At 44.8% G+C, this 15,396-nt stretch overlaps 1 protein-coding gene across 1 annotated transcript in view; it reads left to right on the top strand.

Annotated features, from left to right (window-relative positions):
* The window catches only part of PTPRT (protein tyrosine phosphatase receptor type T), an 812,457-nt gene that overhangs the window by 735,000 nt on the left and 62,061 nt on the right, over positions 1-15,396 (top strand). The window contains exon 19 of the mRNA XM_030915349.1: positions 13,221-13,308. Within this exon, the coding sequence (XP_030771209.1) occupies positions 13,221-13,308 (88 nt within the window). The remainder of the gene's footprint in view (positions 1-13,220; positions 13,309-15,396) is intronic.

Here is a 15,396-nt window from a genome sequence, read left to right as displayed (position 1 = left end):
TAATGTGTGAACCATCTTGAATTGAGAGTCAAAATGCCTGGAATCAAGCCCTATAACAATTATGAAGTATTCAGGTGACCTTAGGCAGGTCCCTCTCCTCTGGGCCTCCATTTCCACATTTATGCTGTGGGAGCAAAGGGGTTTGTCAAAGTGATCCAAAGAACCCTTCTGTCACTGATATTCTGGGAGTCTAAATAAGAACCAATCAGCCGGGCCAGCTGGGCCTCCCTCCCACTGATGGTCGCATGGGAACCTCACTGTCTGGGGCTACCACTCCCATGGTTATGTCTCAAGTTCTAAAAACCACAATTGGCCAAGGGCCTTGGGTTCCTAGGAGCTCAAGGAGGCCCAAGGCAAATTAACTTCACCTGCCAGACAGATCCAAGCCTCAGTCAGAGGCTTTCAATTTGGGTTGCACATTAGAATTACCTGGGGAAGTTTTAAAAAAACACCAATGCTCAGGCCACATTTCAGATCAGTTTCACTTGGGGTGGGATGTATACTTCAGTGTTTTCTAAGCCCTCCCGTTGATGGGAATATACTTTTAAAGCTGAGAACCACTAAGAAAACCCATGGAGTCCCCAGCATGTGCCCTGTTTGTGCCCACAGACCCATCCCCTGGCGTGCTCTGCCAACCCTCAGGTCTACTCCTGCTGATGAAAGGGCATGTGATTCTGAACCATATGCCCTTCCTATTAAAGTCAAGGGCATGTGATTCTGAACCACAGCATCCTCCCTCCCCAGCCTGCTTCCCCCCAGCTCCAGTTCTCCCACCTGCCCCTGTTACACAGCAAAACCCTAAGCATCACAGCAAAAGATAAGAGATGTGGGCTGGAGAGCCGAGTTGTCTGTGTCCCATGTAACGCTGCCATGGTAGTCAGAAGAGCAGCAGGTTTAGGGAAGATGAGGGAGAATAGGAAGAGGTGACTTTGTCATGGAGAGAAAGAAGAAGCACGTTCATCCCAGTTCAATCAAGAGAGCCTGTCGTCGTAATGAATGGAACCAGCCCAGTAGGGCAACCAGAAGGTATCTGGTTATTACAGCTCCATTAAGACTATTTAAAGCAACAAGGAACAGCTGTGAGGAATATGATGCAGCCTAATGAAGAGCAAACATTTGTTCATTTTCTAGCTCGAGATGGACACTCCATATGTATGGTTTTTGTGGGGAAGGCCTGTATTGCCATCTAGCTCTTAGTCATCTGTGGGTAATGGGGTGATGGCAGGCAGGCAGCTTTTGAATGGGGTATAACTATAGAGATGGAAGTTTCAGGGCACCCCAGGTGCTCCCTTCTCTGCTCAGAGCCCCCTAAGCAGTGTCCGAGGACACCTCTGCTTCTCCCATAAGGTTTGCTCTCCTCAGTTGGTAACAGAGTGATAGAATATCCCATCACAGGCAGCCCCAGAAAGGTTCTGGTTCAGCTCCTCAATTTGTAGATGGGCATGGTTCTAGGGAGGGGCATGAGGAATTACTGGCCCATGCCCAAATCATGAATGGGAAATCCATGGGATTCTTCAACTCTGGGAACTCATAATGACCAAAATAGGAGTACCTGGGCTCCACCTGCTCGCTTCACACCACTCCACCCCCAGATTGATAAAACAAGACAATAAGCCATTACAGGGAGTGGCCAAAAGTCATCAGTGACCCATGTGGTTTCAAACTTGGGAGTTTTCCAGCAGGAAAGAGTTCACATGGAAGAGACTATTACCAAGGTTATGATCATGGAAGAGTTACCAAGGTTATGATCATGGCCCCTGGCAGTCTGCCTCTTCAATGTAGCTGGCTGCAAGTTTAGAGAAGAGTTGCTGGCCTAGAGTCAGCCACCCAGAAGCTCATGTATGACCATGGAGATGAGTGTAGGCAGCTGGAAGTCTGTAGCCTGAAGTGAGTTATGGGATCCCCAAGATTGTAGGCTCACAGCTGGGAGGAATAGAGGTACCCTTGTGTGAGATTCCCCATTAAGGGAAAAGGGAAGAGACTCAGTCTTTCCCTTTTAGCATATTTTTATTGTTCTACTTACAATATTGTTTGTAACAGAGCACATGGTGGGGTTTTGTGTATTTAATACAGGATCTCCCCCAACCAAGTGAGCAATTTTCAGGTGGTACTATAGAAAAATCCTTTGACCAAGAGTCAAAACCTGGTTATCAATCTGCTCCTGAGACTCTAGGTGGTCTTGGGCAAGACTCTTCCCTCTCCGGGTCTCATTTTCATCTGTGAAATGTTTGACTACAGGCTTAGCATGAAATTCTAAAGGTTGATAGCATATGCTTCTATTTTATGAACATTCATGTGGCCAGAAACACTGACTAAGTATTTATTGTGCACCTAACACTGTTTGGGCACTGGAGATAGAAAGCTAAATAAAGAAAATAAAGACGCTACTTTAAAGAAAGCTCATGGTCTTGTCGCACCATGTAATGATGTAACAGAACTGTAGTTCAAATGCTTTGGAGACACACTTGCTTTTTGTCACTTCTTGTTGCCAAAATCTATCAGAAGTTTCACAAAAGATAAGACTCTGAGTTAGAGAGAAGTAGAAGAAGACGGGTAGAGGAGAAGGCTGTGTATAAGAGGGAGCTACATGTGCAAAGCTTGGAAGCAGAAAACGAAACGATTAAAATGCTGCAGCCAGCTTCTTGAGGAGAAACAAAGATGCCTGCCTATGAAAGGAGAAATAAAATGAAACTAGTTAGGGAGATTTAATAGGAATCTTATACCCCTTGCACAATTTTCTTGAAAAGAGTTACCAAGGTTATGATCATGGCCCCTGGCAGTCTGCCTCTTCACCATAGCTGGCTGCAAGTTTAGAGGAGAGTTGCTGGCCTAGAGTCAGCCACCCAGAAGCTCATGCATGACCATGGAGACGCGTGTAGGCAGCTGGAAGTCTGTAACCTGAAGTGAGTTATGGGGATCCCCAAGATTGTAGGCTCACAGCTGGGAGGAATAGAGGTACCCTCATGTGAGATTCCCCATTAAGCTAAAGACTTCTTGAAGGCAGGGAATTTGTCATCTAAAGGAGGTCTTGTAGCTTTTAATTGGGCCTTTTAAAAAGTGCTTTGTGACTTGCATGCAGACTTGCACTCAACTTCTCTGCCTTGATCAAAGCTCCTGTCACAGACAAATACCCCCATCTTGCTGCAATCTGATTTTCTACTTAGCTTCACCAGCAGTACTCATAAATTACTGTCTATTTAGTGACATGGTACGCAATAATATTTGCTCTCCTGATGCCACTGAGTAGACATCATTAGTCATCCTCTTCTGCCTTCTCTGTCCACATTTATAATCCCTAAGTCTTGTGCTTTTTGGCACAGAAGGTAGAATTTGTTGAAAGCTTGGCCTCTGCCAAGGCCACCACTAACTCCTACAGCACCTTAGAGTGAAATAGCAAAAGGTGCACCTGTCTCAAGATATTTGACTGTCACCTTGCAGAAAATGTTCATAATAAATATGGAAACCCTAAAATTTCTGCCATATGCATGGTGCTTCCGTAGGTGCAATGCTCTTGGATTGTGCATAACCTGCAGAGTTGTGATTCCCTTGTCACCCACAAGCTGACCATCGACATCAGTAAATGTGTTCACTGAACCTGTGGACCACAATAGAGGCCAGACCTTAGGCTCCCAACAGATCATGAAACATTCCCATTCCCTAAATGCTATTTTACCTACACCTAGAGGGACCAGCTTGTTCCAATTTGCCCAAAATGGTCCCAGTTTTCAAACTTATAGTCCTACATCCTGGGAATCCCTTTGGTCTGAGACAAATCAGAATAGATGTTTCAGAGAGTTCCCATCTTTGCCCTTGTAAGAAAAAAAAAACCAAACACTGGATGTTTCTACCATTGTGAAAGACTATGTGGCAATTCCTCAAGGATCTAGAACCAGAAATACCATTTGATCCAGCAATCCCATTACTGGGTATATACCCAAAGCATTATAAATAATTCTACTATAAAGACATACGCACACATATGTTTACTGCAGCACTCTTTACAATAGCAAAGATTTGGAACCAACCCAAATGCCCATCAGTTATAGACTGGATGAAGAAAATGTGGCACATATATACCATGGAATACTATGCAGCCATAGAAAAGAATGAGTTCATGTCCTTTGCAGGGACATGGATGAAGCTGGAAACCATCATTCTCAGCAAACTAACACAGGAACGGAAAACCAAACACCGCATGTTCTCACTCATAAGTGGGAACTGAACAAAGAGAACACATGGACACAGGGAGGGGAATATGACACCCCGGGCCTGTCGGGGGTTAGTGAGGAGGGCAAGAGGAGGGAGAGTATTAGGACAAATACCTAATGTATGTGGGGCTTAAAACCTAGATGACAGGTTGATAGGTGCAGCAAACGACCATGGCACATGTATACCTATGTAACAAACCAGCACGTTCTGCACGTGTATCCCAGAACTTAAAGTAAAATTTAAAAAAACATCCTGGATGTTTTTGACTGAAGATGGCAAGAGAATGATTTCCACAGGTGGGCCAAAAAGGTTCAATATTATATCACTGGGATAGAAGATATGGAAGATGGAAGATTCTGAGCACCTACTGTGTAGCAGGCATTGTGCCAGGTGCTATGGGTATTGTCTTGGGTAGTCGCTAATGATCACAAAATTCTGTGGGGTGTGTTATTTTCCATTTTTAAAAATTTACTATAAAATTAATTTTGGGAGGGTGTACAGTTTTATGAGTTTTAACTAATGCATAGAGTTGTATAAACACCAACACAATCAGGACACATGAGAATTTCATCAACCAAAAAGTTACCTTGTGCTACTTCTGTATAGTTAAAGCCTTCCCCACCCATAACCTGCAGGATGTATTACTGACTGTTTTCAGAAATGTTTATTGACACTCAAAATGGTGAACTTATTTGCAGTAAAAATATTCAAACACTCTAGTCTGTCCACCTTTTGCAAAGCTCTGCCTTTTCCCTGACTTGTATACACAGTGTGCAAGGGGTATTTCTTGATAAGACAAATGAAGGAAAGACCCAGGTAAAATGGTGCCTCCTTGCTGAAGACCTCTCCAGAGTCTTCCCTGCACCAGGAGAGCACAGTGCTGGGCAGGGGTATGGGGAAATCCTGGCAGGCTGGACTGAACATGGAGGAGGCAAGCCCTCAGCTGTGCCCTGGAGCATCAGCCAGGAACTGTCTCATCAGCGATCCCTGGGCCTGGTTTTGCTGCACCCGAGGGCATAACATAACCAATTATCTCCAGGGATACAGTCAAGTGAAGGGGAGTGAAGGGGGGCATTGCAAATGGCAGAATCTGCTGAGGATAGGAGGTGAACAGGTAAATGAAATGGGCTGGCACGCCCTCAGCCTTGAATTGGGAGCGAGCTGCTCTAGGAAGCTTTGTGTTTTGACATCTTACTATTTTAGGCATAATTCAAAAAGCCTTAGATGCAAAGAAGAGTATCTCAAGAAGGATGGCAAGCTTCTGTTGGTTTGGCTCAGTAGAGCCAGGTAGAAGAAAAAATCAGCCACACAGGCATCAGGGATCATTCTCAGTTCTAGCAGATAATTAATGTACCTAAATATTAATGTACTAAATGGGACATTAAGGTAGGTTTCATAGTCCTGTGGACTAAGTCAGCACAGCAGAACACAAGAAGTCTGTGACTTGTGGTCATGTGGTCTGAGCCTCCCATGGACTCAGCTCTGTGGATAGGAGGGTGGGTTGCAATCACAGGGAGAGTTAGTCTGGGGCAGGTATCAGATGATAATTTTATTCTAAAATCTATAAAGCCTATCATCAAGGATAAAGAAGATTCCAGTGACAAGCACTGTCTGCCATTTATCATAATGCTGACACTGGCTCAGCCTCCTCCTCAAAGTTTCTGGGCCAGGCGTGGTGGCTCACACCTGTAATCCCAGCACTTTGGGAGGCCAAAGCGGGCAGATCACCTGAGGTCGGGAGTTCAAGACCAGCCTGACCAACATGGAGAAACCCTGCCTCTACTAAAAATACAAAAATTAGCCGGATGTGGTGGCACAGGACTGTAATCGCGGCTAACTCGGGAGGCTGAGGCAGGAGAATCACTTGAACCCAGGAGGCGGAGGCTGCGATGAGCCGAGATCGTGCCATTGTACTCCAGCCTGGGCAACAAGAATGAAACTCCATCTCAAAAAAAAAGAAATTCCAAAACATTCCCATTTAATTATAATAAAACTCACGTTCTTGTCCTTGGTCCACAAGACCTTGATTGAACACCCTGCTCCAACCCCAAGCCAAATCCACATTATTTGTCATCCTCCTCTTATTCTCTCTGCTCTGGAGAGCCTCCCTTCAAATTCTAGAACACAAATAATTTATTCCATCCCAGAGCCTCTGCACTTGCTGTTCCCTCTGAATGGAACCTTCTTTCCCCAGCTCTTGCCAAAGCTGGTACCTGCTTATCCTTTAGTTTTTAGCTGAAATGTATTGGCCAGAGATCAGCAGGGACACACCTCCTGGAGTTGGGTTTATCACTTGTTGCAGTGAGGTACATGCATACCTGGAAGTGCGCATTCCTGTGGGACATTTCAGGAAAAAGATGTTATAAAGGACTCAGAATGTGGGCTGTGTTCGCTGATTTCAAAGAGTGCCTAAGGAGGTGAGGCTTTGTTTTAGGTTGGACACATTGGGAAGTAGTATGATTAGGTATCTTAATACATCTTACCTAAAAGAAGGGAAGATCAGATAGAGGCTAGAGCTGTAATTGGCAAAGAATCGGTAGTCACTTATATTAACCAGAATAGGGAGGTGTTTGGTCTTTTTTTTTTTTTTTTTTTGGCTTGGAGAATGTTCATATTTTTGTCTGCGTCCAGATACAACTTGTTTTTGTCTTGTTTCATCGTGGCCTCAGAGCGGCCTTGCCTGTGGTTGGTCTTCCGTGAAATTATCCATGTTCAGCAGGAGAACACCAAGGCCCACCTGTGCCAGGTCAGCTCCCAGAATTCAGGGGCTGCTTTTCTCCCTCTCAGATCTCCCCTTTTCAGAGTTTTGCCCACACCACCCTATGTAGTCCCTTGCCCCGGTCCCTGTCTATCCCAGCACCTGGCATCCAGATGGTCTCTGGGGAAGGAAGGAAGTGACCAAGGGAAGGAGTGGGGACAGACTCAGTGTATATTCTTGGGCAAGTCATTTCCTGTCTCGGGACCTCACTTTGCTGATCTATAAAATGAGTCAATAATTTTCTCAAAAGACCCTTCCAAATCTGACTTTTGAGGATTCTATAAATACCATGGCGCAGCTCTCCAGGGACAAGGACATCCCCAAATACATTTTTTGAACAACAACAACAAAAAAAGACTGCCTTGGAAAAGCAACACTGTTGAAGAGTAGGAAACATTTTCACACGCAGAGAGAAATGTAAAAATAGGGCTCAGCACTCTCAGGAGAAGAGAATGACAAAAGGAAAGCGGAGATTGATAATGGATGAATATAATGAGATGGCAATTTTGGTTTCAAAAGAATGTGATTAGCACCTAATGACTGCCACCATTCCCTGGTCAATCTACTGTAACTAGCCACTAATGGAAAAATAATGCCCTCGGCTTGCTCACTTTGAAGATGGAGATGAGTCTCTCTTTCATACTTTTCCCCCTCATATTTTTTTTTCCTTCAAGAGATTAGCCCTTATTAGATTGTAGCTCCCCAAAAAGGGAAATGGATGTGTGATCAAAGTCTGCCAATTACGGGGTCATTACCACTCCCTCCCAGTGGCTCTATTAGGCATCCCTCCTCTGCTTCTGTCAACATCATCACAGCCTCCAGGCCCACTCAGTCCCCTTCAGCCTCCACTAAGGGAGACGGAGGCTCCCAGGACCATGACAGGGCCTGTGTGGTTCCCCACAAAGTGCCACTCACTTATCACAACTGTTCTGTTTGGTTTAGGATTGTCGAGGGATAGGTGCATGCTGGGTTGTCTCCTGGAAGGCATGGTGTTTGTTGATGGTGAGAGGACCCCAAACTGCCATTCAAGGATTCTGGGAGTGAACAGAAGAGACTTTCATCAAATCTCTGCAGGATGTCACAGGACAGAAAGGGCACACATTTACTCTCTGGGGCCCCATGAGATGTCATAGGCAAAGTACAGTGAGATTGAATAAAGAAAAAACTCTGGCGAGTCTGTCCAAAAGTGAGGCCAAAAGTTGGAGAAGTGGTGAGCTATCTGTCATGGAGGGTATCCAAGTGATAGATGCTATGGATCTGCTTCTCAGCTGCTTGGAAGGCCATTGTGGATGGGAACTCAACTAGGCCATTTTCAAGGTCACCGACACCCCTAAGATCCCAGGATATTTGCCCTCTGAAAGCACAGAAGCCACCTCATTCACTAATTATTTCACTCATTCATTCATCCTAAAGAGGTCTTTCAAGCACATCTGAAGTATAGAGCCAGCATCACGTTCTGGAGACACAGTCGTCACAAAGATGCTGCCCTTTCCCTGGAGAAGCCCATGGCCAAGTTGAGAAACAGAGTTAAATTATGAGATGCAAAGAAGTCCATCTAATAATAGAAGTAACTGGCTTTACCTGGGGATGCAGTGGGGTGAGGGAGAGTGAACAGAGAAGATTCCACAAAGAAGATGCCTGCACTGAGTTTTGAAGGATATGTAGGAGTTTGTCAGATGGACTCAGGTGGAAGGGAATTTCAGGCAAAGGGAACAGCATGTGAAAAGTCCTATAAAGTTTAAATACCTTATAACTGGCAATATAGATATAAGGACAAGAATTGAGGCTGCAGGGGCATTTGGGGTGAAGTCGTTAAGGAAGTTGCACTAAAGAGTTTGAAATGTATCCTGAAGGCAATGGCAAGAGGAGTCACTGGGTCCTATTCACATTTTAGAAAGATCTCTCTGACTACAGTGGAGAATGGATTGGAAGGGACAAACCCAAAACAAAAGAAACCAATGAGGAGACTCGTAGGGAAGTATTTTAAAGTCACTATTTGCAAAAATTATGGCTGCATAGCAGCATTAGCTGGGGAGCTTTAAACACTACCAGTGCCCGTGCCCCACCCCAGAGAGTCTGACTTCATTGGTCTTGGGGGGGACCTTGCCTTTGGGAGTCGTAAAGCCTCCCCAGATGATTCTAATGTGCAGTCATAAAGAGACCTTAAGATAATGGTAACCCAAACCCTGGCACATGGCAAGTACTCAACACAATTCTTTTTTCAAAAAATCAGTATGAAAACAGTCATGCTGTCCTGCTTTTGGCTTCACCTCACTTTCAGGGGGACATATTTGGATGAACAATTGGCTTTTATCACAGAGGGTTTCAGGTACAAAATCTACCCTCAAAAGATCATCTTCGACATCCAGAAATCCAGTGCTGCTAACACTGAAAGCAGCAACCTCCCTTCACATACAGAGAACAGACCTGGAAAGTTGCCTGGAGGAGCTGGAGCTACCTGGCTGGGATAGAGGAGGAGGCTAGGGCTGGAATCTGAGTTCTAAGAGTTACCTGCAGTACCTAGAAGCATCTTCCACCTAGAGATGTCCTAAATTGGTGGCAGGATGGATGCAAGGTTTGGTAGAATGAGGAGCAAGAAGAGAAACAGGAAAAGAAGGAGAAAGAACAAGGGAGAAAAGTGAGACATAAGCCCCACATTTGTAAAATGAGCACTTACCTATCCTTATAACATTTTTGCCCTACCCAGATTTAGGTCAGAGATTGATGCCCAAAGCCTAGCACCTGTTTTGATTCTCTTCTAGGATGTTTGTCTAAGGACATTGGACATAGAACAAAATTATGACCCATTAATAGCTAGGAAGGCACTTTATTACCACAATCTAAAACCTAAGAAAGGCTAAGTTGTAGAATATGGCTCAGCCTGAGAAGTCCAGGCAAAGAACTCATTCCTGTACCCTCTAATGAATCTGAAGTTGCTAGGTAGCAGAATGAGCACGAATTCCACCTACTCAACCACTGCATGGATGAGGATCATAGTCATGCTTCTATAATAAAAGCAAGCTATAGCCATAGGCTAAATCTAGCCCAACACCTATCTTTCTATCTATCTATCTATCTAATTATTTATTGAGACAAAGTCTCACTGTTGCCCAGGCTGGAGTGCAGTGGGGTGATCTTGGCTCACTACAACCTCCACCTCCTGGGTTCAAGCAATTCTTTTGCCTCAGCTTCCTGAGTAGCTGGGACTACAGGCATGTGTCACCATGCCCAGCTAATTTTTGTATTTTTAGTACAGATGAGGTTTCACCATATTGGCCAGGCTGGTCTTCAACTGCTGACCTTGTGATCTGCCTGCCTCAGCCTCCCAAAGTGCTGGGATTACAGGCATGAGCCACTGCACCCGGTCCCAGCGCCTATTTTTGTAAATAGAGATGTATTGGAACACAGCCATGGCCATTTGTTTGCTTTTTATCTGTGACTGTTTTCACTCTACAACAGTAGAGTCGAGTATGAGTTTGAGTTGTTGCAACAGAGTCTACACAACTCACAAAGCCCAAACTGCTTTCTAGTTTGCCCATTACAGAAAAAGCATTCCAACTCCCACTCTAGGAAAAGACTCACTCAGGTTGATTTAACACTTGACAGACCAGATGCAAGACAGGTGGAACCGTGCGTGAGCACTGGCCTGTTCAGATTCTGCCAATAAAACAGGGCTTATTGAGGGGCTGAATTTCGGATCAACCTGGTTACAGGTTCTTCCTTGCTTAGGATGGACCTAGTAAAGAATAGATGGGCAAAGGCAAGGCTGGTGTATTAAGATGAATGGTGGGTTCTCCTGCACTGCTGACAGAGAGCTGTGTAGACTGAAGGTGGTACAAATTCAGTCTCAGAAGCAATGCAAGGGCATGAGCAGGATGTTCAGCCTATACTACTGAAGGTAGGGTAGAGACAGTAATCAAAACACGGTCTGATCATCATGCTTCTACAGCTTTTCTATAGCTGTTTCCACGCCCTTAACTGCCCGTCCTCCCTCTCTATGAAATAACTGACTGTACCCTTCCCTGTATTTCCATACCACTTGACTCGTAACTCTTGCAAATTGTCTCATGTTTGTTGACTTGTCTGTCTTATTGGTGGTTGCCATCCTCTTAAACTGACTGATGACTTCTATCTCCTCCCTACCCCTAAGCTCTGGGTGTCTGTGTCCAACTGCCTATTCAACATCAGCTTGGATGTCTAATAGGCATCTCAAATGTGGCTGCCATTATTTGTTATTTTGAACATTTTTTTTAAAGTATGCAGTATTCAATGCTAGGCACTCTTCTAAGCACTTTACCCAAAATACAACACTTAATTCTTACCTCCCCAATCCTGTTTCTAACCCAGGCTTCTCCATCTCAATAAATAACATCTCTCTCCACTCAGTTCTTCAGTGATCTAAGGGTCAGCCTTCATTCCTCTCTTTCCTTCATAGTCGGCATCTGTGGCAGATGTGTTGGTGCCCTGCACACATCCACTCTACACTCACTGTTCCCATGTATGCCCACCTGATGGTTTCCTCCTGTAAGCACCTGTGACTTTTTGCCTGAGGGCTTCTTCAAGACAGAAGAATATGCACACTCTGCCCATAGAGCATGGAAGAAGTGCTGGGGAGTTTCCAAGAGTTGTCCTCAACCAATACTGGATGAGAACTCATCAATAACTACCCCAACTTTGCACCACCCCCATGGTGGGATAGCTGTGAGGCATGAGATGTGCCCACTGGATTAAGCCCCAGTTGCCCACAGTGGTAACCTGCTCATTGATGGGCCCTATATCGACTTCATTCCCTTGATTGTACCACTTCCCCATTCTCCCACCCAAACTCCCTGGGATTGCCTCCCAAACAAACTACTTGTGCCTGACTTCTTATCTCTGAGTCTGCTTCTGAGCAACCCAAGTCAACAATATTCAACTGAACATCCTGCAAATAATCACTTCTCACACGTCCACCACCACCACCCTTGTCTAAGAGTCCAAGGTACCATCATGTGTTGCCTGGAGTACTGCCACAACTTTCTAGCAGATCTCCCTGCTTCCTCCATGGCCCTCCCAGAGCCTGTGTTCCATACATGAGCCAGATTGTACTTTGTAATACATGAATCAGATCAGATGATTCCCCTGCCCAAAACCCTCTGATGATTTTTCATCATACTTAGAATAATGCCCAATTAATTAACCAGTAATAGCAATGCCTTATATAATCTGGACTCCCCCATCCACTCTAGATACTACCATTACTAATTCTCCCCTCTTCACATCACTCCAGTCCTTGAATATGGTCATTTGGTTGCTGCCTGACCATCTTTGCACCTGTTGTTCCCTCTGCCTGAAAAGCACTTTCTACTTTTCTTGGTGTGACTGGTTCTTTCATATTAAGGAATTACAGTATCTATCATTAATGAAGTTCCCCTTATCTGCAGTTTTGCTTTTCATGGTTTCAGTTACCCAAGGTCAACTGCAGTAAAAAAAAAATTAAGATATTTAGAGAGAGAGAGAAAGACTGCATTTACATAACTTACAGTATATTGTTGTCATTCTATTGCTGTTCTTAATCTCTTGCTATGCCTAATTTATAAATTGAACTTTATCACAAGTATGTATGTATAAGAAAAAACATAGTATATATAGGGTTCGGTAATATCCATGGTTTCAGGAGTCCCCACTGGGGGGTCTAGGAACAAATCCTCCAAGGATAAGTGAGGACTACTGTAACTTAAATGTTACCTTCTTGGAGAAGCCCTCCCAGAGTGTATAATCTGAAATAATTCTCATTCCTCATCACTATCCCTTTATCCTGCTTTATTTTCATCATAGCATTTTTCATATCTAAAATTACACATTTACTTTTTCATTTGCTACATTTCCTAGTTGACTGGAAGCTCAAGGGGAACTTGTCTGTTTCTCTCTATCCCTAGTACCTAAAACAGTGCCCAGCGCATGTTAGGGGCTCAATAAGTATCTGTTGAGTGTATGAATGAATAATTCAATGAATGGACAAGCGATTCCCCTACTGGGCTAGATTGTGAACTCATGACACAGAAGACATCAATAACATTTGAAACAATGAACAAGAGAATTGGTCCATGGACAGACCAAAATCTACGTCCTCCCCAGGCCCCATCCAAGGACATCCAGCCCTTTCCACTAGGAGTCCCATTGCACTGGGTCTCACTTCCCCCTGTTGGTTCATCTCCACTTATATAAAGCTCCTATCTCAGGCCACTCTAACCACTCTGTCCTTGCTTTTTAGGCCTTACCAGAGGGGCAGACAGCTTCGTGGGACACAGCCAAGGAGGATGAAAACCGCAATAAGAATCGATATGGGAACATCATATCCTGTAGGTGCCCTTCTGGGAGCTCCTAAGATTCGGGTGTTGAGGACACAGGGGAAAAGAGGCTATTACTATTATTTACCTGGAATTTGTTATCAAATAATCTTTGATGTCTCTAGCTTTGTATCCACATGCCAAGATGGAAGCTTTATTTCAGCCTTATTGTCATCCCTAGACTGGATGACAGAGCATGGCTGATGTCAGCTGAAGGGAGCAGGCAGGGAGCTGGGTCAGGGCAGAGCAGAACCATGAAGCCTCTTGGGGAAGAACCTCTGAAGGCTGGGTCTCACCGAGCATTGCCTGCTCAATTCCTCAGGTCGGGGAGGAAGCCCAGCCAAAAGGGCTGGCATGCAGAAGACCCCACAGCTGGACAAAGAGATGAGCTCTGTGTTCCCAGAAGCTCCTCTAATTCAAAGGAGGACTTTGGCAGCAACCTGGGGTGAGGAGCATGGGCCCCAGCCTATGAGGGAGGGGCCAGGAGCACCCGGGCAAGAGAATGGTGCTCCTCCAAGAAGGTGGAGTCACATTGGCTGATGCTCAGAAGTAAAGGCTGATGCTCAGAAGAAGCCAGTAACTCTGGCATACACCTGGGGCTTGGGGTATGCCCAGCTCAGGCCCCACAGGAGCCTGGGGCTACTCCTATCATACAAGAGACAGAGTTTAAGGCAACACAGATTCTACCTGACCCCACTATAGCAGGGCAGGGGCTCCGAGGTGAGGGTCTGCCCTCAGGTCTGCATCAGTGCAGCTCGGGAGGTACTGAGCCTGCAGGGGAAAGCATGTTCTTATGCAGGGCTGAGGAAGGACATTGCCTTTGCTCAACAATGAGATTTACCTTTCCTGTAGGCAACCCCAGTGAGTGACTCATTGATGAAGTCAGCGGTGCAGAGTAGTTAGCGCCCTCTGGAGTCAAACTGCTCAGGTTTCTATCCCAACTGTAGGGCCCCGGGAAAGTTACCTGACCTCTGTAAACTTTCGTTTCCTCCCCTTTAAAATGATGAAGATAATAGGAGGAGCATTTAAATGCACATAAAACTCTTGCTGCAGTGCTTGGCACCATTACTCTTACCCATAGGGTTACTTTCTTGAGGTCACTGATGAGCAGCATGGATCTATCATTCCACCTTATTTCATTAACCAGGATTCACTGAGTACTCAGGACATGTCCTGTGGGGACATGGAATAAGGCAGGTTGGTGAGGGAGAGGTGGGCATGATCAGATGTCTATTTTGGAAAGATCACTAGGGGCAGCAGATATGGAAGGTGTACTTCATTGGGAAAGGCTGGTAGCAGAGGGATCAGTCAGCAGACTACTGCAATAGTCTCACCAAGGGATAATGGGGCCTGAACAATGACAATAACTTGTGTGTGACAGGTGCATGGTATTCAGTTCTGGGGGGCGAGGAAGAGAGAGACTGCCACATAACTGAATGTCATGCATAGGTAACACACAAGTATTGTCACTGCCAAACATTGGTAGGTACAGCCTTCAAAGTAACATAAATATAGAGAAGACAAAGTTATCTTGTATAAAATGCTAAGCATGTATTCTAATTAGAACAGGAGTCTACAACAGCCTTTGTCTGACTCAATGTAACCAACCTGAACCTTTTGACATCTCACCAATGGTGTGAGGAGCATCCCTTGGTCTCAGCTCAGAGTAACCCAGTTCATCCAAACGGAAAAAAAAAAAAAAAGGATCCTGAATGACAAATTATTTCTAGCACAATTCAGAGTTTTGTTTTGTTTTGTTTTGTTTTAACTGTCTAGACATTGCCTAAGAAAAAACTTGGAGGAAGAAAGAGTAAGATACAGGCAGATTGTAAAGGAAGAAAAAGGCAGAAGTTTTAGCTTAGCTGTTTCCTGTGCTGATTTAGGAATGGGCTATGAATGGTAGAACTAATCAGAAAACATTTATAATTTTTCTCTTGGAAGATGGTAATTCAGACAGCAAGATTTCTTGCAAGTGAAGTGTTGAGAACTGATATTCAAACAGTCAGCAAACAGGTATTAAGACTTATAACATGTGGGCCTTCTCTAAGCAGACCCTGTGATGGGTCCTGGGAGGTGGAGCTCCTGCTCCTGGGGAGCCCC

The sequence above is a fragment of the Rhinopithecus roxellana genome, chromosome 13 (assembly GCF_007565055.1).
Source record: "Rhinopithecus roxellana isolate Shanxi Qingling chromosome 13, ASM756505v1, whole genome shotgun sequence".
In the NCBI taxonomy this organism is placed as follows: Eukaryota; Metazoa; Chordata; class Mammalia; order Primates; family Cercopithecidae; genus Rhinopithecus; species Rhinopithecus roxellana.
This window is presented reverse-complemented; position numbering and strand designations above follow the sequence as displayed.